This window comes from Perca flavescens, chromosome 2, assembly GCF_004354835.1.
Source record: "Perca flavescens isolate YP-PL-M2 chromosome 2, PFLA_1.0, whole genome shotgun sequence".
In the NCBI taxonomy this organism is placed as follows: domain Eukaryota; kingdom Metazoa; phylum Chordata; class Actinopteri; order Perciformes; family Percidae; genus Perca; species Perca flavescens.
The window spans coordinates 21,087,803-21,109,826 of NC_041332.1; the positions used below are offsets into that span (position 1 = coordinate 21,087,803).

The 22,024-nt window shown below is 39.4% G+C and overlaps 3 protein-coding genes across 4 annotated transcripts; 2 read left to right on the forward strand and 1 right to left on the reverse strand.

The window, feature by feature from the left end:
* Nucleotides 1-3,093: 3,093 nt before the first annotated feature.
* On the reverse strand, nucleotides 3,094-6,175 carry LOC114547597 (transcription elongation factor 1 homolog). Its single transcript, XM_028566860.1, has 4 exons — nucleotides 6,066-6,175; nucleotides 5,596-5,724; nucleotides 5,408-5,478; nucleotides 3,094-4,322 (listed from the first exon to the last, which is right to left on the reverse strand). The coding sequence occupies exons 2-4, from the start codon at nucleotides 5,709-5,711 to the stop codon at nucleotides 4,258-4,260; spliced, it is 252 nt and encodes an 83-aa protein (XP_028422661.1). The 5' UTR covers nucleotides 5,712-5,724; nucleotides 6,066-6,175; the 3' UTR covers nucleotides 3,094-4,257.
* Nucleotides 6,104-11,987, forward strand: pld6 (phospholipase D family, member 6). Its single transcript, XM_028566858.1, has 4 exons — nucleotides 6,104-6,271; nucleotides 7,164-7,345; nucleotides 7,750-7,979; nucleotides 11,124-11,987. Exons 2-4 carry the CDS (start codon nucleotides 7,167-7,169, stop codon nucleotides 11,390-11,392), a joined length of 678 nt encoding a protein of 225 aa, XP_028422659.1. The 5' UTR covers nucleotides 6,104-6,271; nucleotides 7,164-7,166; the 3' UTR covers nucleotides 11,393-11,987.
* Nucleotides 11,988-13,029: 1,042 nt separating this feature from the next.
* On the forward strand, nucleotides 13,030-21,551 carry rab3da (RAB3D, member RAS oncogene family, a). 2 transcript variants are annotated; one of them, XM_028597918.1, is made up of 5 exons: nucleotides 13,030-13,187; nucleotides 15,355-15,588; nucleotides 19,367-19,485; nucleotides 20,447-20,571; nucleotides 20,724-21,551. In XM_028597918.1, the coding sequence occupies exons 2-5, from the start codon at nucleotides 15,355-15,357 to the stop codon at nucleotides 20,909-20,911; spliced, it is 666 nt and encodes a 221-aa protein (XP_028453719.1). In that variant the 5' UTR covers nucleotides 13,030-13,187; the 3' UTR covers nucleotides 20,912-21,551. The 2 variants fall into 2 exon arrangements, with proteins under 2 accessions (XP_028453719.1, XP_028453728.1); XM_028597927.1 differs by lacking the exon at nucleotides 13,030-13,187 and adding an exon at nucleotides 14,889-14,977.
* Nucleotides 21,552-22,024: the final 473 nt, after the last annotated feature.

Consider the following 22,024-nt stretch of genomic DNA (forward strand, 5'->3'; position numbering starts at 1 on the left):
TGTGTGTGTGTGTGTGTGTGTGTGCGCGTGCGTGCGTGCGTGCGTGGCTAAAGCTTACAACCTGCTTATTAGTCTAACAATGAGCTCGAGATGTGACTTGAGGTGTGCGTGAAATGTGTATTATAATACCTGAGCAATACTGCTGCATTGTTATTCAAGGATAAATATGATCTCTTTTGTCTCTCTTATTCTAGGTGCTGTTCTTAAAGATATGCCTCCACATAGACAGACCTCCTCCGTCCAAACTGCAATCTTATTCAGAGTGCAGGAGCTGAAGGGATGCACGCAAACAAGGAGAATGAGATCCAGAGCTGAGAGGAGAGAGAAAGGAGGTGGGCCTCTTTGCTCCGGTCTCGACCACGGGTATTCTTGGGTTGATAATACAGATGTGGATGTTATTGCTTGAGAATACGCGTAGTCGAGTGGAAGCTTTATCGTCTACAGTGGACCAAAAGCAGAACTCTATTCGGTAGAGTACAAAGGCAGAAACCAGGCAGACACATACAGTATAAATGTATGGCCAAGCTGAGCAGGTGACACAGACATTGGGCTGTTTTTAATTAATAAGCACTCAGAGGTGATTTTTTATGGGGAAAGGCTTATTTTGGTCAATCAGAGAGGTTTTTAAATAGAACGCAATCAGGACTAGCCAAATCAAATCCAGCCACTGAAAAGGTTTTATCATCGTAGATTTATCAACCATGTCACTCTTTACACCTGTGGAGGAAATGAGTTTGTTTCGCTGTCCAGGTTCAGCCTCTCCTGCAGAGCTGCTGGTGGGGAGGACTTGCACCGTGCCACTAAGCTAAACCCCCGGGCATTAGTTCAGGGAGCTTAACACAAAGGTCTTCAGACTCAGACGTTAATTCCAAACCTTCTTGATTACATACCCTTGTCAGTCAGTCGTGCTTACAAGTGAGCCTATAATCTTATCAGTTGATGAGTGTCTTTCATAGCCCTTCACACTCTGCACAAAACATTTTCCTCATACTGAACAGAAATTGGAAGTTTGCAAAATTGGCTCCTCGGACTTAAACGACTGCGATGCCATGGGATGGTACATTGGTAGCTGTGCAAAACCGATCAACCCACTGCACTACCAACTACTCTTGCACTCCTATTTTTTACTCCCCAGCTCATGCTAAAAATGTGTGAGAGTTTGATGCCTGGAGCAGCAACAGGAGACAGTAACACATGAGGACATGTCAAAACTTGCACCCGTGGCTGACATGTCAGCATTCGGCTCAGCTGACTGGCTGTCATGATGGAGACTCAGACTCCCGCACATGTATAAAAACTGCATGAGGGTTCATGTGATCTACATGCCAGTGGGGCAATATGGGATTGATGGATCTTGTGAAAACAAGCATACAGACAGATCCCCATATGTATGAATGCACACACACTGCAGCTAGGTTCACTGGGTCCATGTGCCAGTGGGGAAATAAGGGATTGATTGATTTTATGGGAAACTATTTTTAGTCAGAATGATGGATGTTTATGTCTTTTATTGATCAAGTTGAGGTGTGGGTGTGAAGAGTTCTTGGACGTCAGGGTTGGCTGATTAATCAGGTAGCAAAGGTGTTGGAATAAAACATCCTGAATAACATTTTTGGAGCATTAGCATTATTGCTAAGTATTATAAATTAGAAAATCAACATTTCATTGCAAATTCAGCAATATATTAGCATCCATTTGCAAATGTACCAATGATAAATGACTCTCTTATCATGAACCATTCTATGATTTCTTACTACTGTGCAAGCAAATCTCTTATTTATTAGCAGTTTGTAATTATAATGTATACAAATTTTACACTGACGTTGTGTAAACTTGTTGATTTGGCAAAGCCGTTTCTGTGGTTTTGTGTGTATTTCTGTATGTATGTGTGTGTGCTTCTAAGCAACAAAATGACTATTGTGAGCACAGCTCCAGGTGCCTAGCAACCGAATCGCTGTTTCCTTGGCAACAGTTGCCTCGCACTCACTGTGTGGGTGATTGGCAGCCTTGACAACGGAGACGGAGTGACACTTGACCTCGCGTGCTGAATGGGAGAGGAGAAAGAAGGAGCGAGATATAGAAGAGAGGGGGAGGGAGTGGGAGGGGACGTGCAGAGACAGACGAGAGACTAAGTGATAATCATTCTCCATTGTAATCATCCTCCAGCATGTTTCATAAGGCGTCGTCAATACCTCTCCAGCTGGGGTCCATCATCAAACACAATACGCAGTGCAGTGCGTGCGCGCGTGGAGACACTTTACCTGGGTGGAGAGCCCAGGCAGGCACTCCACATCTCATCTATTATCACTCAGCCCTGCCTGGTGCACAGCCTCGCTACACTGTGTCTTCTTTCATTTGTGATCTGCTACATCCCGTGCTCTGTGGGGATGAATGGATACTGGACTCCTAAAAATGTCTCACGGTCACAGATGTCACAGGAGAGTAGATCAATAGTCGTGCACACATACATTTTACTTTGAAACTGGCACTGCCAGTGTCTTTGACACCTTTGAATTTAAGTGCAGCAATTATTAAAATGTATTTTTTTAAGTGTTCTTCTGGGTCATCATCCATTCACTTGCTGAGGGTATCCCATTGTGCTAGGATTTCTTTGAACCAAAAATCTGTGTTCTGCATGGTTGACTACACCTGTGTATCGTCAACACTAACAGTAAAAACTCAAAATAAAAACACACATTTGGAGGTCTTTGTGCGTGTTCTTTTACCTAATTCTACTTTTACTACAAAATATATCAAGTCAAGGCTGCTTATTATTTCAGTACTGACACTCACGTATTTTTGTAACCATTGTCTTTATTAAGTCTCAATTTCTTTGACAGTTCATCTAAACCCTAATTCTGAGGTTGTCCCTCCATTTGTCACCAGCTGGTGGTGCTCAGTTCTGTACAGGATGTTTATGATGTGGGATTATCTTTTATTTCCATCTCCCCATTTAAAAAAAATAAAAAAAGACTAAACATTCAACTAAATCAAATCAAGTTCAAACTACCACCTCTTGATCACAAAAAGAAAACCTACTCTAGCGTGTGTTTAGTTAATTATACAATAAAATAAAAACCAACCAACACGTACTGGTATTAAGTCTTATTGCTTTATTTCCAAGATCACACTTATCAAATTGATAACATTTTTTTTTAAACAGCGTGCTTTTATGCTATTAAACACTGAAGGCTGTTGCATAGGAAAATAAGCACTCAATATTAACACTTGATTACAGTTTAAGAAAACACTATTTTCTAAAAGTCCGCTTCATAACAATTTGTACTTATTGAATTTTTTTATTTCTCAAACATGTAAGCTAAAAACATACAATCGAGTGAAAAACTAAAATGATTTAAGAATTCAAAACCTTTGAACTTAGCAGCTAAGCCTAAATCTCACACGTCCATTCCTCTCTGCAGTGGAATGACCTAATGTTGTGACACAACCGTCTTTATGAGGATGAGGAGAGCTGTGGACACACAACCCGTAACATCATGCTGAACTGTGTTAAGATTTAACCAAAGAAAAAGTTCACTCCAACCTACACTTTGCAAAGCCTGGCAGTGAAGCCATACCTGAAAAGTTTCCTCTCCAATTAGGCCCTGCTGCGTGTGTCAGAGTGTACGATAGAGAACAAACGTGTGGAAAACGTAATATTTTCAACTTTTGAATGCACCAACTCACTGATTCTGTCAAGATCCACATATTCCCATGTCTCTTTCTCATAATGCGAACCAAAAAGATTTTACTTTATTGATTTCACATTAAAATGCCAATATGGGAGCCCATTCACTTACACTACAGGCCTCTTGTGAAAATTATATTTCTGCACCTGACAATATCTATCGGTTAAATCTAATAAAATCTAATAAAAAGAGGGACGCGTTTTCCATTCACAACTTCTATGTAAAAGCTAAAGGATTTTTGAGACCCATACAAAAACAAATGTTGAAAATAGAAAGCTCTCAATTTTTTTTAATACATCTCAAGAGTCAAAACTAGAGTTGTGGGCTGAAATCTTACACAGAAGGGGGAGATGTCAGAAGACAACGGGAAGGCTTCAGGGCCACTTTCTACTGAAGACCAAATAAGTGAAACTGCTGTTCACACAACTGTAAATCTCAAGTGACCACATGGAAACCTGTGAACAATTAAAGTTTCATAAATGTCCTCGGACCAGCTTGATCCTAATGGGCCCAGGACCATCAGCCCCATCCTCATCCCATTCCTGAAAGACATCCAGCTCCACGAGGGCTACTGATTAGCTGCTTCACAGGCATCTATCCAGTCACTGTACACGTCAACTGGCTCTGACAGATCTGAAGAGAATTGGATTAAGGATAAAAGGAACTTTGTTGCTTAAGAGTAAGAGTTTAAATCAGTGCGGGATGATATGAACTTTGGAAATCAAGACACAAGTTATTATCTCATGAATTAAGTGTGGAACTTCAGTCACATAACAAGTGGTTGTATACGGGGGGAAACCCTAACCCATCACTGTTTAAAGTTGGTCTTTGGCATCAGATGTGAATGGCGTCCTTGATCTTTCTTCAGCCAATGCACTGTAGGGTTCCCCACAGCTGAACACGTACCAATTGGAAAGAGACTGAATAATCGCTGGTAACCGCCCTACAGCCAGTATTTCTCATCCAAAAATCATGTAAATATAGCCGAACATACAGCGTAGCTGCTGTCAATAATTTATTGTTTATGGCGATTTTGTTTGCCAATGTGTTTCTACTCTTCTGTAACTTTCTTTGTGAGCACACATTTTAAATGTCGATATAGCTGACACAGTTGTTGTCATTAACCTGCATTTATGTTATTATGTTGTTGTTGTTTGTTCATGTGTGGGCAGAGATCTTTATGATACAGGAAAGGATAGAGTGGGACACAAAAACAGCAGCTTAGTGTAGATGTAGTCTGAGCCACCTCCATGACAACTGAGCAAACACCATTCGCTGACTAGGACTATGTGCTGGGGTATACTCTTATCAGAACTAGATTGTCAAGTGAGTAGCGGAAAGTTACAGAAATGGTCAGACACAGCCTCCTAATAATCGTTAAGGGGGTTTCCAAAGTTATCAGAGACACAGCCTCCTAATAATCGTTAAGGGGGTTTCCAAAGTTATCCGATTATCTGACGAGCACTTCTGATGAATTATACTGGGCACTTGTGGGATCCAGTTGAAAGTGCCTGTAAATAAACTAGTTACTGGACGTTATAGATTATTTTGTTTAATCACTATTAATAAGGGTAAGACCAAACTTTCACACTAAATGCTAATACACATAAGTGTATGTTATTTTTTTAAATGAGGGTGTTCAAACAGTTCGGTTATGATTTTTTTGTTAGAGAAAGAGAAAGTGGTGTTATCTAAAATTCATGTAAGAATAAGGATACAGGTAATGGGGGTCTGGAACTCCTCCAAGCAGACTGTGCATGATATTATACCAGTATTTCTGCTTCTCTCCCTGTTAACATAAAAAGCACAACAACAAAAAAGTTTGCACCAATCACATCAGAAATCAACGAATCAAACTTGAAGCAGTTGTCTTGGGATGATAGGTATTTGGTGGAATTGTAAATACATTTTGACATCACATGACTTTTCGTGGTTGCAGAATGGACAGGTGAACTGAGAGTCCAGATCTCCTGTCATCTTCTTTTTAGGAGGAGGCTTTCTTTTGGACTTGCGGCGACCCATTGCTGCACACAAACTGAATCAAGTATGTGCGAAAAAGAGACAAAAAAACAGGCAGCTTTAACAAGGAGAACATCTGCGATAGGAAAATACCACCAAAGAGGAAATATGTGAGAAACATGTACAAGAGAACAACTCCATTCGGCAGCTGCTGCTCCATATTGTTAGCAACTAAAGGTAGCAGGCTAACGTTAGCATGTTTGTTGTTGATCTCTAGTAACGTTTCAACGTAAATCGCCTCACGATGTTAAATGGACTCTGGTAAGAAAACATATTTGAATATGCCTCGATTAACCGTAGCTATTAAAAATGTCGTGATTGATAAATGGCACCTAGTAAAAGTTTAATCTTGTTTACCTTTGCTTGTAGAAGATACACGTTGCGGTAAAGAGAGGAAAAGACTTCCTCAAAGACCCGGCACCGGCAACTGTTCGCGTTAAGTGATTGGAGGAGAGCGTGTGCTTCACGGCCAGTCATTGGATCCCTGAAATGTCAGTTAAAATGATTGCCAGTGACGAAACTGCTACTGACACACAGTCCGCGTGGCGACAGAAGATGCTTAGGTGTGTTGTCTAAAAATATTCTCGTTTTATGTTTTGACATGCCCCAGCCCTGCAAAATTCTTGAAATATTAAGTTGTCAACTTGTTATACACATTTGCAGTTAGCGTGGTTTAAATGGCGTTTGTGTCGTAGTTTGTCTTCTTTCCTCAGTGTTTGGGATTGATATGGTAACTTACAGTACGAATCACCTTAGAGCAAAACGCTGGTTTTGTCGTCAAATAAATGCAACTTTAGCTAGCTAGTGTAGTAAAAAGTACAATATTTGCCTCTGTATGTAGTGAAGTAGAAGTTGCATACAATTTAAATACCTAAAACACTGTGTAACTGTATGTTGTTGTTGGTGCCATATCCATCAGCCAGTATGAAAAGAAAACGAATCATATGCTGCTAAACGGTTAAATATACAATGCATTCCTGTTATAACATAATGTGTATTTTGTCAGACAACATTCAGAGGTTTCGGGCAGTTAGTATATGACATTAGATCGCCAAATAATGATTATTTTCATCATAGACTGGCCTGCTGATTATTTTCTCAATTCAGTTTATTGTTTTTTGTCTTAAAAATGTCAGAAAATGGTGACAAATGCCCATTATGATTTCCCAAAATGACATCTTTAAACAGGCTACAACACAAATATATTACATTTGCAAGGATATAAAATAAAAAAAAAATCGAAAAGGTGGACTTATGGTTTAATTGACTTACTCTAGCACTACAAAACATATGCAAAACAGATAGCATAATCATAATTAACAATTTGTGAAACCTTTATGAAAATGCCTTAATCATGTAAGACAAAACTCGCAGAAACATTTTATGATTATATGTAAAGATAAGAAAGTTTGCATTATAGTACATGATTGGTTTGAACATTATTGTGTTATGTAGTAAATGTCAATGATGTGGACGGTGAAGGTGGTCAGCCTGGGTGTAGTGGGCCTCTCTCTCAGTGTGGAGCTGCTTGGCTGGCTCCTCCGTCGCCTCAGGACTGGAAGAACCCTCAATGAGGTCCTCTTCTTTCCCTCAGAGGTGGCCTGTGTGGAGCACATCTTCACTCCCTCGTCGCCCTAGTAAGTGAAACATAATCACTGCATTGAGTAAAAGGAAGCTATATATGATTTTCTCTGTATCACTGTCAAGTGTGTTGTGACAGTGCATGGCCACTAATGCAAAAATTCATAGCCCCTAGATGCATTCAGTAAGTGGATTTACTCAGTGCAATTACCATTCCTCGTCCCAATTGTTTCCCACTTAACAGGACTATTCTTTGTATACTGAATACGTGTTTCACATAAAATAATACCTAGAAAACCCAATTTGGGCAGTTGGTTTCCTCACCTTCTGGACAACCTGGGTGAGAGGTGGAATATCCAAACAGAAAAAAGGGATGCAGGATTAGTATACCCTTTAGAAGATCAACAGGTGATACAGTAAGTAGTCAAACTCATATTTTCTCTTGTTTTGGCTTTTCCAGTTCCTGTCTCTGCCCGTTGCCTCATGGCGTAGAGACCTCTTTCTCTCGTTTTCTTCGCCACATCCTGTCTGCTACCTCCTCTCTGGACTTGTGTGTCTTTGCCTTCTCCAACATGGACCTGAGCAGGGCTGTACTAGCGCTGCATAGCAGGGGCGTCACCATCCGAGTCCTCACTGATAAGGACTACGCCGCCATCACCGGCTCCCAGATAGGGGTCCTCCGCAAGGCTGGTAAGGGAAACAGATCCATGTATTTATTTTTTATTATTATTGTGAAGTACTATATACAGTATGTCTTCATGCTGTGTGACAGTCACTATGATGAACCATCCTTATTATGCCAAGCAATTTCAAAAACAGGCCCAGGGAGTCATATTTAAAATGTATATAAATAATATCTAGAGATATTACATTATTGTGACTTTTCTAATAAAGTAATATCTAGAATATAATATCTAGAGATATTATTTGTTACAAAAGTCACACTAACCCATGTGGGGTCATTATAATGGACACATTTCACTTGAAATACATGAAGGATGACTCTGGTCTTACTCAATAAAAGGTACTCTCTCTGTGTTCTTAGACTATCACTGTCATTGTCAGTAAGTCCCACAGGGTTCCTTAGTGGTGAATGGAGAGATGATAGGAACTGTCTGGGGGAATGGAGGTTTCCACTACAAACCTCCCTATGAGTCATGGTAGTCATGCTCTGAAAGATTTTGTGTCACGTGTCCGACTCACACTGTCTCACTTTCTGTCGCAGCCCTCTGCATTTAATAAATTACTGCCACTCTATACAGTATTGTTAAGTAAGAATTAAGTGAGTAAGAAATTGGCAACCAAACAGCAAATTTAATCAGGCAAAGTGTTTCTAAGTGTGTGTGTGTGTGTGTGTGTGTGTGTGTGTGTGTGTGTGTGTGTGTGTGAGAGAGAGAACCACTTTGGCACAAGGGACAACCAACTCCTCTTTTCATACTGTATCTATCTATTTTGTCTGCAGAAACCTTTTTTTATCCTCAAGTAACAATATGTGACTGGCACCTAATTGCTTTGGATTAGTTTGCTGTCACTGGTTTGGATAGTCCAAATATTTCCCTGAAATATTCCCTGAGGCTCTCAAAGGGCAGGGAAAATTATCTTAAAGCTACATCTTCTGGACTCTCCGCGTCCTAGGGGCCAAAACTGGAAAGACATCAAACTTTAATTGCCGCTTGCATTTACTCTTTCCCATTATTTTTGGCTCTCTTTACTTTGAGCTGAACATTTAAAAAGGCACCATACACAGAGTCTTAAAAACACATTCCTGGTAATAGTGTTTAATTTTCTTTAAAGGGGCATGCACTTACTCCTTCAAGAGATAATTTGCATGTCTAATCTCTCTCCCAGTTTAGTCTGCAGTCCAATCTACAAATTAGTAGTCTACAGTGTGATGCAAACTGAAATCAAAACACCCTACCAAAGTCATTTCCATTGTACACAAAAGAAGATAAACTATTTCTATACAAAACCAATATAATTTTTACTGTATGTCCTTGGTTTATGTAAAATAGCCACTGCAGTTATTTAGTAATAGTTTTTAGTTGCAATACTCAACAATAACAAATAAATGCACATCTTTAGGAAAAGCTGATAGCAAGTAGTAAAAGTAATCATAATTAACATACATATTTAAGAAATCAGACAAGTGAAATAAATATAAAGGCCTACTGTATGTTTAAAATTGTTTGTCAGATTTAATAGCTTCTTCTCAGGTTCCCCTATGCAAATGATTTCTTCTGCTCAGTCTGGAAAAGAGCAAGAAATAAGTGTCTTGTGATTTTATGTGTTTGTTTTATGTTATTGTGTTGTAAGCTATTGATGAAATGATTTTGCAGTGGTGAAATGGTTTATGTAGTGAAAGTACAAAACTTTAAAGCTCCATTGTGTAATTTTTTGAGTTGATAAATATGTGTTCATTCATGTGTAATTACTTCCACCATCTAATCAAAGTATTCTCGTACGCAGATTAGATGGTGGTGTACGTAGAATCCATCATTCAGAATACATATAAGCGAGTCGCTCGAATGGTGGCAGCCATGTTGCACCTCCATCTTTAAAATACATTAGCCAAAGAGGGACATACCGCCGCCTTTTGCGCTTTTACACTCAGTGCCAGGGGAGGAGATAACTTGTGACTGCCGACAGATTTGAAAGTCTGTTGAAAATGGAGGATTGGGCATATTATCGAGGACATGTAACAGAGTTACCAAGGAAGTTAAAAAGAGAATTAAAACGACAACGCGACAGGCAAAGCAACAAGAACAAAGTTAATATTGGAGTGGCTTTTCCAAGGTGGAAAGAGCTCATAAGGAGCAAGGATTTTAAAAAGGGACACCGAAGTTGCCTGCTTTCTTCTCAAAAGGTAATCTTGCCTATTTGCGTAAATTCAAAGTTTTATAGTTGCTTGGCTAACTATAGCATGGTTGTGCATAATGCTAGAACAACGTCTAGGATACTTTTCCTCGCGTCAGTGATGAAAAAGGATTGTCTATCTTGTAACATAAAAGTAATCATATGTGTTGTGATTTCCCTGGCAGACAACTCATGTAATGGAGTTGTAACACAGACTAGCTACAGCTGGAACAGCTGCGTGTAAACAACGGAGATACTAAGAGCTAATTTCGGTTTCATTGACATTGTTCATACTGCTCAGAGAAATATATTAAAAACCCTAACCTCCGTTGCTTCTCTCCTATGCTGTAAGCATTGCCTTACACTATTAATCTCGTACAATATACAGAATAACGATAGCACTGATACTTTACTAACATTGGCTTGCATATGTTTGGGAACCTGATAGCTGATGTTAGCAATGAAATGGTACCAAAATAACCTAAAACTATTACATTGGAAGGAACACTCACGGACGAAATCGTACTTCTTGGAATAATACGGCCACCGTAGGAGTTAGAACGCGCTCGGAATGGGAGGGGCTAGAAAGTAACATTCAGTTGGTTGTCATATACAATTTCACCACTAGATGGGAGAAATTCTTACACAATGTAGCTTTAAAATGCATTTAGATTTGTTGATTTCTACATATATTACCCTTCTATATTACAACTCCTCAGGTCAGGTCAGCACTGTCCATTTAGAAACTTTTTTTGTACTTTTTTCTATTGCTGTTTCAATTTAAAAAAGACACATAAAAAGCAGGAACATTCATTGATACTTCTCCTTTATGTATTCACAGAAAGAACCTTATGTAGTATTCAACATATCCACATTCTCATTAATATTCTTTGTGCACAACCCACGACTACATAGCAAAGAATCTCTACAGCATTAAAGAATATTCTCCACCTTCTTGCCTGTCTACCCTCTGCTCCGCAGGGATCTGTGCACGATGCGACGTGGGCTCTGTTTACATGCATCACAAGTTTGCCTTGGTGGACGGCCGGCTGCTCATCACCGGCTCCCTCAACTGGACGCTGACAGCAGTGCAGAGCAACATGGAGAACGTCATTGTCACCGACGAGCCAGACCTGGTGCAACCCTTCATCAAGGAGTTCCACAGGTTATGGGTGCACAACAATCCAGCCCGATACCTACACTCAAGTGACCAAAAACCTGCTCACAGTACCACCAGAACCTTGGACTGAAAAGCCACGATGAATATTGAGTCAGAGCTCATCAGCCTTTGAGGTAGAAGGTATGCATGTTAAATATGTTCAGGCAGTTTGGCCACAAAACATTAACAGAATTGGATCTTTTCTTGTTCCCGTTCTGTAACTTCTGGCTTTGGAGGACTTCAGATGACAATGTTACTGTTCAAGATGATGTAGCAGTTTCGTGGCAGTTTTATTTTAAATATGTATCAGAAAACGTGTCTGATTTACCAGGCTATGTCTAGAGTTAAGAGTTCCTGTTTGATTTTATTGTTTTCTTATATTTTACTGTTTGGCTTAAGATGAAGATAATATCCACAAAATAGATGTGGTCCAGTTCTAAAGAGAATACCTCTGTTTGTGTTAGGTGAGAACATTTCTTATTAATTTAAAAAAAATAGGAATTTAGTAATTTTAGAAAAAATAGGCTATTTAGAAATTTGAGTTGAATACCTTTATTAAAAAAAAGAAACCGTTCACTATGTGTATAACTCTATTCTAATAAACTGGCTGTGTATTGTTTAGGGTGTACGTGCTACTGATGTTGATGTTTTGCCAAGCACCAATAAAAAGCCTCTTTCACACTGCAGTTTTGGCAGGTCTGTTGCATCACTGCCCCACAGCTGTAGTTTTTCTCTTGCTCCAACATGATTTTCTCTGTTTTAAATTCACAGTCAGGCCTTACAGCACAAGCACATGCTGGTTTTCTCAGTGCTTAACAATGCCATCCTTTGAGGTTTGCAAACCCAAGTAGAGCTGATCTTGTTTGGACATGATTAATGTTCCTGGGTGCAATGCTCACAGTCAGGATGATGCTTGTTGAGAAAGACCAGGACTACTTGGGTTTGTATGATTCAAGACTTTGAAATAATTCAGTGATTTACATGTTGAAGTTCGGCATAGACTTTATGAATCAGCTGCCATATTTTATCCACGGTATAAAAGTGACCAATTAAACTGAGATGTCATGAGTTTGGATGCGTTACTAGTGCGTAAAGCTTGCGCCATTTAACACCGTTTACAGCACGGCTGCCTGAGAGGTACTATTGAAACTCAAGCATAAATTACGACAGAATAATACCGGAAATGTAGTGATTTAGCCTTCAAATTAATAGTTTGACAGGACAAACGGTCATGCAGTTTGTCAATGTAGTCTTCCAATCAGTCAGTAAATCTTTTGTGTCATTATATAGGTATTGACTATCAATGGGTTTTTTTGGACAGTTGGTCAAAACAAGCCATATAAGGAGTCACCTTGGAGTCTTGCTTTTTTCACTAGTTTCAGTCTAAACAATCAATTTAAACCAAAATACATAAAGGAATACCATAATTAGTCACTCACAGCTCTACACATTAACATTACTGAGTATAAATACTATAATATACAGTAGTTATACTTATATGGTACTATATCAACATTTCACAGAATCGCAGAGGAGGATGAAAATTAACAGAACAGCACAATACAAACTAAAACAATGACAACTCAACTTTGCTCCAACGTTGCTTAAACAAATGAAGGATGTGTTCACGGATGTGTTCAACAAGCCTAAGTTTGAAAGAAAATTTGTGGTTTTATTTTGAAAATCCATACCGGGAGTTCGATTTATATCTCCTTGCTGACTTGACTTTGGTTACACAGTGGGTGTCCCACATGCACAGCCTGGAGATCCGGTAGCGGAACGCTTGAAGTGGAGCGCCCGATTGCAGCGCACACCCATCGGCTTTCAGGTAGAGGTGGATGACCGCGGGGAGGACGGAGGAGACAGACTCATAAACAACATCCAAGGTAAGTAAACTTTCAACACCGTTGTCAAAAACGTTTTTAATGTCACCAGGTTGTAGTTGAGCTACCGTATGGTGTGGCAGTTTAGGCAAATTAGGCTAACTAGTCTACAGTGTCAACCTAACGCATGTCAGAAAACTTTTATCTTTGTGTTTGTAGTACATGCAGGCTGGTTTGTGTAGCAATAACTAGATACATTTTAGGTGTCAACAAGTGTCGTGACCCCATGTGCCCCCTTATACAAACAGTAACGTAGCCTGGTCTTTCAAAGTGCACACCCCATTTCCATTTACCGTTTCCATTAACTACGTTTGACCTAACAACTTTATGTCAACATCTGCTGTTATCATCTGCTATTATTATTATGACGCGGTTGCTTTTATACGAGATGCCCGGTTTTCATCTACATCCAGCGTTAAACCTCACACCATAACCGTTTCTACGTTATTCACATTGATATGTGGGCGCATGCGCGGATATTAGTGTTTTGCTGAGTGTGTACAGCAGCACGCCGGCCAGTCCCTCTTTATGGTCTTGGAAGTGGTAATGCTGAGCTGGTCTCCTGAGAGATCGCAGTCAGCAGGGAGGAGTACAGGACTCAGCTCAGCCTTTGGGAAAGAGGAGGGGCCCCACCCCTCCTTCTCCTTAGGGGTAGATGATGTGTGGATGAATGGATGGGTCAGCCTCCTTATGATACAGAAAGATGGAGGAAGGAGAGAGTGTGGAGTTGGGATAGGGTGAAATAATGATGGATGATGTCAGGAGGGATGCATAGTTGGATGGATGAAAATGAGAGTGAGTCAAGGAAGATACATGGGTGTGTGAGGGTTTGTGTGTGTGTTTAAATGGCAGCGTCAGTGGGTCGGTGGATGATGGATGAAATATACAGGAAGGGGAGGAGAATCCATTGCCCCCTCGCCCACTGCTCAGCATCCACTGATCCCATACGTTTTGCAACGTGAGTCCATGTGACAAATGGACAGGGAGCAAGCAGTGGGCGACTGATACAGGGAGAAACAGTGGAAGGAGCTCGCCCTGGTTGTGATTCATAACACAGGGATGAGAGCTCAGAGGGATGAGGGGGGAAGATAGACCATTTTTAAAACAACATTTCCATTTAGTAACATCTGCCTAGCTATTAGTCTGGATGCATGTCAGGCATGTGAGTGTGAATTCTCAAATTGCTAAGATTCCTCACTCTGACATTCGAACACAGGAGTACTGTCTTACCACATCGCTGTCTCCCCGCAATCTTTAAATAAGCCAGTATCAGCCAGGGAGGCTGGCGATGGAGCCAAATCATACTCATTACTCATGTCAAACAGACAAGACAAGACTCAAGAGATATATATATATATATATATATATATATATATATATATATATATATATATGTATATATATATATATATATATATATATATATATATATATATATATATATATATATATATATATATATGTCAGCTGAGCACATAGTTGACATACATGTTGCATGTTGCAAATAGTTCTGGGATACACTGAGGTAACCATGGACTTTGCAAGAGCTAGTACTAGTCCTATTTCTTCTTCAATTTTTAAGTTGTCATCACATATATAGTAATATTATTAGAATACATAATAAAAAAGATAATCAAGAGAAAAAACAAAATAGTTGACTAATTCATCCTAATTTTTTTTCATTATTTTACAGCACAAATGTACCTATAGTCTTCTGCTGTCATACGTGTGTTTTCTGGTGAATTGTTGCTTGCAGGGCTGCCTGCGACTAACCATTGTTTTCATAATATCAGGTAATCTGTTGATTATTTTGTTGTTTAATGGATTAAGCTTATAAAATGTCAGGAAACATTTTTCCCAGAGCTCAAAGTGACTTCTTTAATGTATTGATCAACAGTGTCAAAAAGAAAAAAAAGAAAAGATTAAAAAAAATGATATTCAACTTACAATTATATAAAACTGAGAAAAGCATCCAATCTTGACATTGGAGAAGAAATCATTTTTGCTGCTAAATTAATGAAATGATTAATCACATAGTGTTCTTAGTTACAGGTTCCATTAGTAACACTTCACAATTGTGGTGGATACTTTTTTTATGAATGAGTTTGAGGTTATGTATGAGGGAATCTGAAAGCCCATTCTTTTCCTCTTGTCCTACTTCATTTGATAGATGGCACTAGCCAGAGATGCAGGGGCGGGCCAGGAACAGAGAGACGCAGCTGACCAAAACTTTGACTACATGTTTAAGCTGCTGATCATCGGCAACAGCAGCGTGGGAAAGACCTCCTTCCTGTTCCGCTTTGCAGATGACTCCTTCACTTCAGCCTTTGTCAGCACAGTGGGCATCGACTTCAAAGTCAAGACCATCTACAGGAACGACAAGAGGGTCAAACTTCAGATCTGGGTACGTTGGAAAAATTCACATTGAAATATGCCAATAAAGGAATATTAATGTCTACATGCTGGTGGGAAATGTAAATCAGTGACATATAACCTTACAGTTATTTCGCTGGCCTTTTATCCAAAGCGACTTACAATAAGTGCACTCAACCATGTGGGTACAAGCCAAAAAGTGCAAGAATCATGAAAGTACATCAACCTCATGAAATATGCTGATCTACTATACCACAAGTGTCTCATGATGTATTTTTTTTAAAATGCATTTAATTCATAGTTTGACTGTATTTAGTGTGCCCTTTATAAAGGTGAAAAAATAGGTGTAGAGCTTTTCAGGTGCATACTTTGTACAGATGTTTTCTTTCCATGGGCCAACTAAGAGTGGGGGAAAAGAAAACTAATAAAAATGGAGAACAACAGTCTTGCAGCAGAAAGACAGAAAGATATAGACACAAAAGATGTCTGTAAAATTGTCAAATGGCATTATTATTGTCTGAAACTTAGTAAAGTGAGCTACAGTATAACATCCCACGAGTCCAAAGTTAGAATAGTGTTAGATGTAAAGGTTTTGATGAAGGTATTATAAAAGCAACCCCACAACACACACACACTTTAAATGTTTGTTTCTACTCTTGAATAGCTCAAAAGTGATATGTGACAGACAAAGCTATGTTACTCTTTTAGTTTATTGTAGTTTAAAAGCAATTTTTTTTAAATCAGTACATGTAATAATAATAGGATTTAGTTTTTTAGTTTTTCAATTTTAAGGGATTTGTACTCTGTTGCTTGGCAAATTATCCTGGCATGAAAAAGAATCATAAAGCAAAGCTAATTTCATTCCTTCACCTTCCTACTTTCAAACTGTTTACCACCACATGCGCAGAGTCTGGTTTCTCCTCTGCAGCAGGAAGAAAGAGTGGAAGTCTGGCAGATAAGGCCAGTACAAACTGAAAGATATTTTCTCAGTGCAGCAGCAGATAAGTAAATGCTGGCAGACTGTGTTACAGTTCGACTAGATTTAACTCTAATTAATCTGGCACATAAAACGTTTAGAGTGCTGAGTGTAAAAACCTAATGTATGTAGTTTTTTTTTACCACTCTGATTGGGATATTTAATATGTGGTGCTACCTAGGGCGGTTGCTTTGTTTATTAACTGACATCACATATGGCAGACTGCCTGGAAATATTAGTCACCTTGTTTGGTCCTCAGTTTATATACTCTTAAAGCTAATTTACGTTTCCGCACCTTTAGCAGTTAGCCTGGGGCTAGTTCTATTGAACCAGTGCCATAAAGCCGCAGCAGACGCTTTTAGCAGGGATGTGGGTCACTTAAAGTAGATGACAAAAATAATGCATCCAAGATGTTAGTATTTGCAAGTCTCTACTGTATTTGACTATATTCATGTACCTTCAGACATTTTCTAGAATTATAATGTTTGCAGAATCGAAAACAACATAGATACAATGACACATTAAAACTTAAAAAAAAATTGTTTTTTTTCATATATATATATATATATATATATGTGTATAATGGTCTTTAACCAAATTGATTTACAATAAATATTATTTAATAAATAAATTAATGAAAATGTACAAAAGAAAAGTCTAATCTCATCACAGATTTTACAGACTTTTTCATGTAAATGTGTTCAGGAAGGAACAAAATCGTGCATTGTTCAAATTGCCAAATTTGACCCACTATATCAGCAAAGCCATATATTGATCACACTCTAAAACATATAATCATTATTTTCTCGATAGCGGCCAAGCATTGTGGAAATGAGACGGGTAAACTCCAAAAACCCAACACGCTAAAGGTCGTATTATCATTCCGTTCATCGAGGATAAAGAAAAGAACCATACGTCTCTGTGCCACCTCTTGACATAAACGACTGACAAGAACAAACATTTGCCTAATTAAGTTTGACAAACATTAAAAGTCTAGTTACCCTACAGCAGATGTGTCAGTTTAGAAAGAGCTGTGGCACTCATTAAGGTCTGAAGATTTCCTAATAATTTCCAGGAGAATGCTCAGGAAGCGTTTTCACTCCTCACGCAGATACCAAAATTATACTGTACAGAGCAAACAGCATTGACAGTCACTATATCAGCAAAATTGAGTATAAAACGCTGCAGTCTCTTTAATGTCGGAGCTATAATTTACTTGGGGTATTTAACTGCATTTATCTGAGGTTGAGAGATTGTCAAATGCAGCTTCAACCAAAAGCAGAGAGAATAGTGCTTTTGAAGGCGTTGTTGCACAGAATAGACTGTTTGTCCTCACTCCATTTCCTAGTTTGCCCTCTTACACGCCACAGCCTGTCATGGATGTGGCGTTAACTAATTTCTCACACTCCGCAGTTAATGGCAGTTGATGTTTAACATCGTCCCCAGACAGCAGGGTTCATGAAAGATGCATGGGTTTGAGCTGCTGGAGCTGAATGTGCTTACTGTGCAGACTGACACCCAGGACAGATCTATTACTGAATGTTAGTGGAAGGTTAGGGCTCACCCACAGTGCTCCTGTTAGATGATAGTAATAAATCTTTTTTTTTTTTTTACTTAATGTATTCAGCATAGCAGGCCTTCTCTGCTCTGCTTAACAATGATACAGTTGCATACTTTAACACGAGGAAGGTGCAAAGTAAAATGTTATTGGCTGCTGAGCAACTTGAATAGGTTTCATGGGGCCATTAAAACAAACTCATTTTTGTAAAACCCTGTGCCAAAGTTGGGCATAAAGGGGTTTGAGACGGTGGCAACATCTCATGCTGTGACTCCTACACATACACTATACAGTGTGGTCCTTCAACATATACTGTAGGTCACTGACAAACCCTAAATCTCCATCTATAGAGTGTGACATTAATATTGTACATGACAGCTGCTGGCTTTACGTTTGATCAGGGGAGAACATTTAAACCTATTAGATTAATCAGTTAGACTCTTATTTCTTGGTGCAGTTTTACAGTAATGTATCCACATCGGAGTTATTATGTAATGCTTTAACAGTTTTCCCATCATCAGCATAAAGAAGAAAAATAAAATCTGCAGAGCTTATTTCTGTCCCTTAAGGCATAGCCAAGAAGCAGAGAGCATATCCCGGTGTGTTTACAGGGTGTGGCAACATCAACACATGACTGACGGGATTAGCTTCTGTACCAAGAGAAAGAGAGTTAATGATTCCCCAAGTTAACCCTGTCCTTTCCCTGTTCCTTTGAGATTGTGTGATGTGGTTTAAACCAGAGATCTTCAACGGGTGGTCCTTGGACCCCTAGAGGGTCCTCAGAGTCACTGCACAGGGGCCTCCAAATAATTGTTAATTTTTGATATTTTTTTTCAAAAACTAAAATGTCTCAACATGAATCCAACATATTATTAGCAAATATAAATCCCCACTGATCATAGGCTTACTGGCCTATAGGGAAGGTAGTCACTAAGGTAGCCATACACAGACACAGTCAATCCAGATTCACCGTGCTACATGTATGTGAAACATTAAAAGATGATTTATAAAATCATGCCAACAATTATTATTTTAATAGCTTAGTATTTTATGCACTAAAAAGGTATGTATAAAGGCTTTAGGCCGCCCTACACCCAGTGTAATATGCAACTTCATTTTATACAATATTAGTAGTAGGGGGTCCCTGATCCATCTCTCTTTCAGCTAAGGGGTCCTTGGTTTAAAAAACGTTGAAGACCCCTGGTTTAAACAATATAAGTCATTGGTCACAAAAGAAAATACCCAGGATTTCTCAGGTGTGTCGTGTGTTTACAGGACACAGCAGGGCAGGAGCGCTACCGGACCATCACCACAGCTTACTACAGAGGAGCCATGGGATTCCTGCTAATGTATGATATCACAAGCCAGGAGACGTTCTATGCTGTACAGGACTGGTGGGTAGACATGCAGCTGTTACGTCCTATACCATTAAACCACTGTTTATATCAATATGTGTGTGTTATCCAACAGGTGAAGCATTTGTAAATCTAACGATTTACCTCCAGTCGTTGTAAAATATTTACAGTAGTTTAAGTATGAAGAAAACCCTGTAAAATAACTAGCAATACTCAAAATGAATAACTGCAAATGGAAGAAAAAAAAAAAAGAAGCTTTTTCTGTAACTCAGCTTTAAGTCCTTACTTACATGTACAGAAAATGTTTCATCTTTAAACAGAAGCGGAAGAAGTACTCATATTATTTACATATTTAAGTAACCGTAGAAATTTACTTTATTTAAAAAACCTGCAATTAAAATTTCTTGAGAGCAAAAGTGTTATCAGAGACAGTGTAAAACTTTGTGGTTTAGAAGCAAGATGGTGCAACTCAAGCCCCTTTCACACAGCCTGTTCAAGGCAGGACTAAGTTGTTGCACCTTTAAGCTGGCAACGGAGGTAGTCACAGAACCAAACCGACGTCCGTGTGAAAGAGACAGCTGGCGTGGCGGGACTATACGCCGTAGTGATGCACAAGATGACCTACAGGTGTCAAAAAGCAGAGTTCCGAGCATTGTGTGTACAGTCCACCTTCTCTTTCCCTTTCTCAAACACACACGGGCACAGCAGCGCTCAGTCCGTCTCCGTCCTTCTCTATACTGACAATTATAATGCATACATTTGGTGGTTTGTGGGACGGTTCGGGTGGTCGATTAATGGTGCGGATCGGCTCATGCACACTAGACTCCAGCGATGTAGTGTTAAAAAGTAGCGCATAATTGAAACACTCATGCAAAGTACATCTTCATCAGTGTACTTCAAAAACTGTACTTAAGCACAGCATTTGAGTGAATGGGCTTTGTTACGTTTCTCCACTGGCTGCAGGAAATACAGTTTTTGTGAAAATGTGTTGTTTTCCCAGGGCGACCCAGATCAAGACGTACTCGTGGGGCAACGCTCAAGTAGTGCTGTTAGGCAATAAGCTGGACTTGGAAGAGGACAGGCAGGTCCCCACTGAAGATGCCCAAAGACTGGCTACAGAGCTCGGTTGGCTGCACACACACACACACACACACACACACACACACACACACACACACACACACACACATACACACACTTTTATCACATGCTTAGCAAGAACACACAAGACAATCATCAAACATACTGACTTACTCATACTTCTTTTCTCTCTCCAGGCTTCGAGTTCTTTGAGACCAGTGCCAAAGACAACATCAACGTGAAGCAGGTTTTTGAGAAGCTGGTGGACGTCATCTGCGAGAAGATGAACGAGAGTGTCAACGGCGATGCCGGTCCGTTTGCCAATCACAAGGAGGCCGGCCTGAAGGAGACGCCCCGCAGCAGCACGGGTGGCTGCGCATGCTGATGGAAACATAGATCATTGTGAATGTACTTATTCATGTTACTGCAATACTATCATGGTTTCTTGGCTCCCTTTTTCTTTGATGTGATCTTTTCACAACTTGGTTGCGACTCCAGCTTCATCGTAATTCGAATGTGACTGTTAACACTGAGATGCCAAAGAGCTGCAGTGAGCAGCTGTGCCTTTTGTTATTTCTTGTTTAATGGGTGAACAGCACCTGTTGCAGGTGAGAATGTGAGTGAAAGGCATGAGCCAAATCAGCATGGTGTGGGGATCACTGTGATTTACTGATGTCATGCTACCCCCTTGTGGGAGCTGTATGAAAATGCATCACTGGGGCTCATTACCGCACACTGTATCCTGTGAACTTGTAATCCTGCAGAGGAAGAAGGCTCCTAACTGTTCAGTACAAAGTCAAACATGCCTAAGGTTAAAGTCAAACGTACCTGAAATGTGCTGTGTCATTCCAGGTCTATGTGTGCAGTCCAGACTTGTTATTACTCTTTTGGAGGGATTTTGTCATGTGCTTTTAATTTATATTTTTCTTTTTGTACCTTTTTAATAGTTAATGCTAGTTCAATATTTCCTTTGCCAGGGTTATTGTGTCTCTCTAAAAGTGGGTAGTAAAAGATGTGGATCTATACATTATGTCTGTTGGTTTTCATTTGAAGCAATTAAATAATCTTTCTGTATTAAAAAACACTTCTAAATAATAGGAAAAGTTTAATAGTTCTCTACAATTTCTACACAGTGTTGATGTTAGAAATTAGTCCCTTTTAAAATGGAATCAATTATTGACATTTTATCCCCAAAGAATATGAAACATTTGTCAAGTTTGACTTTATTCCCAACATTCAATTATTTAATGCCTCTTTTTGAAAGGGTTCTGTGTTTTGAGCTTTGTGTTAAATTTAAGTAATCATTCATGAACATCAATATTGTAAATTTATAAGTTCCTGGTCATAAAAGTTTCCGTTCTGTTTTTGAAGGGACTTTGGTCACCAGGAAATGTTGTTTATCCCAAAAGCAAAGTCAGTGACGTGTAGGGCATGAACTCTGTGTGTGTGTGTGTGTGTGTGTGTGTGTGTGTGTGTGTGTGTGTGTGCGCGTGTGCGT

Excerpts from the sequence above, each read along its gene's own strand:
- pld6 (XM_028566858.1), top strand. The coding sequence starts at position 7,167 with ATGTCAATGATGTGGACGGTGAAGGTGGTCAGCCTGGGTGTAGTGGGC. Across the intron at positions 7,346-7,749 it reads TTCACTCCCTCGTCGCCCTA|TTCCTGTCTCTGCCCGTTGC; the intron begins GTAAGTGAAACA and ends TGGCTTTTCCAG. Across the intron at positions 7,980-11,123 it reads AGGGGTCCTCCGCAAGGCTG|GGATCTGTGCACGATGCGAC; the intron begins GTAAGGGAAACA and ends TCTGCTCCGCAG.
- rab3da (XM_028597918.1), top strand. The coding sequence starts at position 15,355 with ATGGCACTAGCCAGAGATGCAGGGGCGGGCCAGGAACAGAGAGACGCA. Across the intron at positions 15,589-19,366 it reads GGGTCAAACTTCAGATCTGG|GACACAGCAGGGCAGGAGCG; the intron begins GTACGTTGGAAA and ends GTGTGTTTACAG. Across the intron at positions 19,486-20,446 it reads TTCTATGCTGTACAGGACTG|GGCGACCCAGATCAAGACGT; the intron begins GTGGGTAGACAT and ends TTGTTTTCCCAG.
- LOC114547597 (XM_028566860.1), bottom strand. The coding sequence starts at position 5,711 with ATGGGTCGCCGCAAGTCCAAAAGAAAGCCTCCTCCTAAAAAGAAGATG. Across the intron at positions 5,479-5,595 it reads AAGTCATGTGATGTCAAAAT|GGAGAGAAGCAGAAATACTG; the intron begins GTATTTACAATT and ends TTATGTTAACAG. Across the intron at positions 4,323-5,407 it reads GTTCCAGACCCCCATTACCT|ATCTGTCAGAGCCAGTTGAC; the intron begins GTATCCTTATTC and ends AATTCTCTTCAG.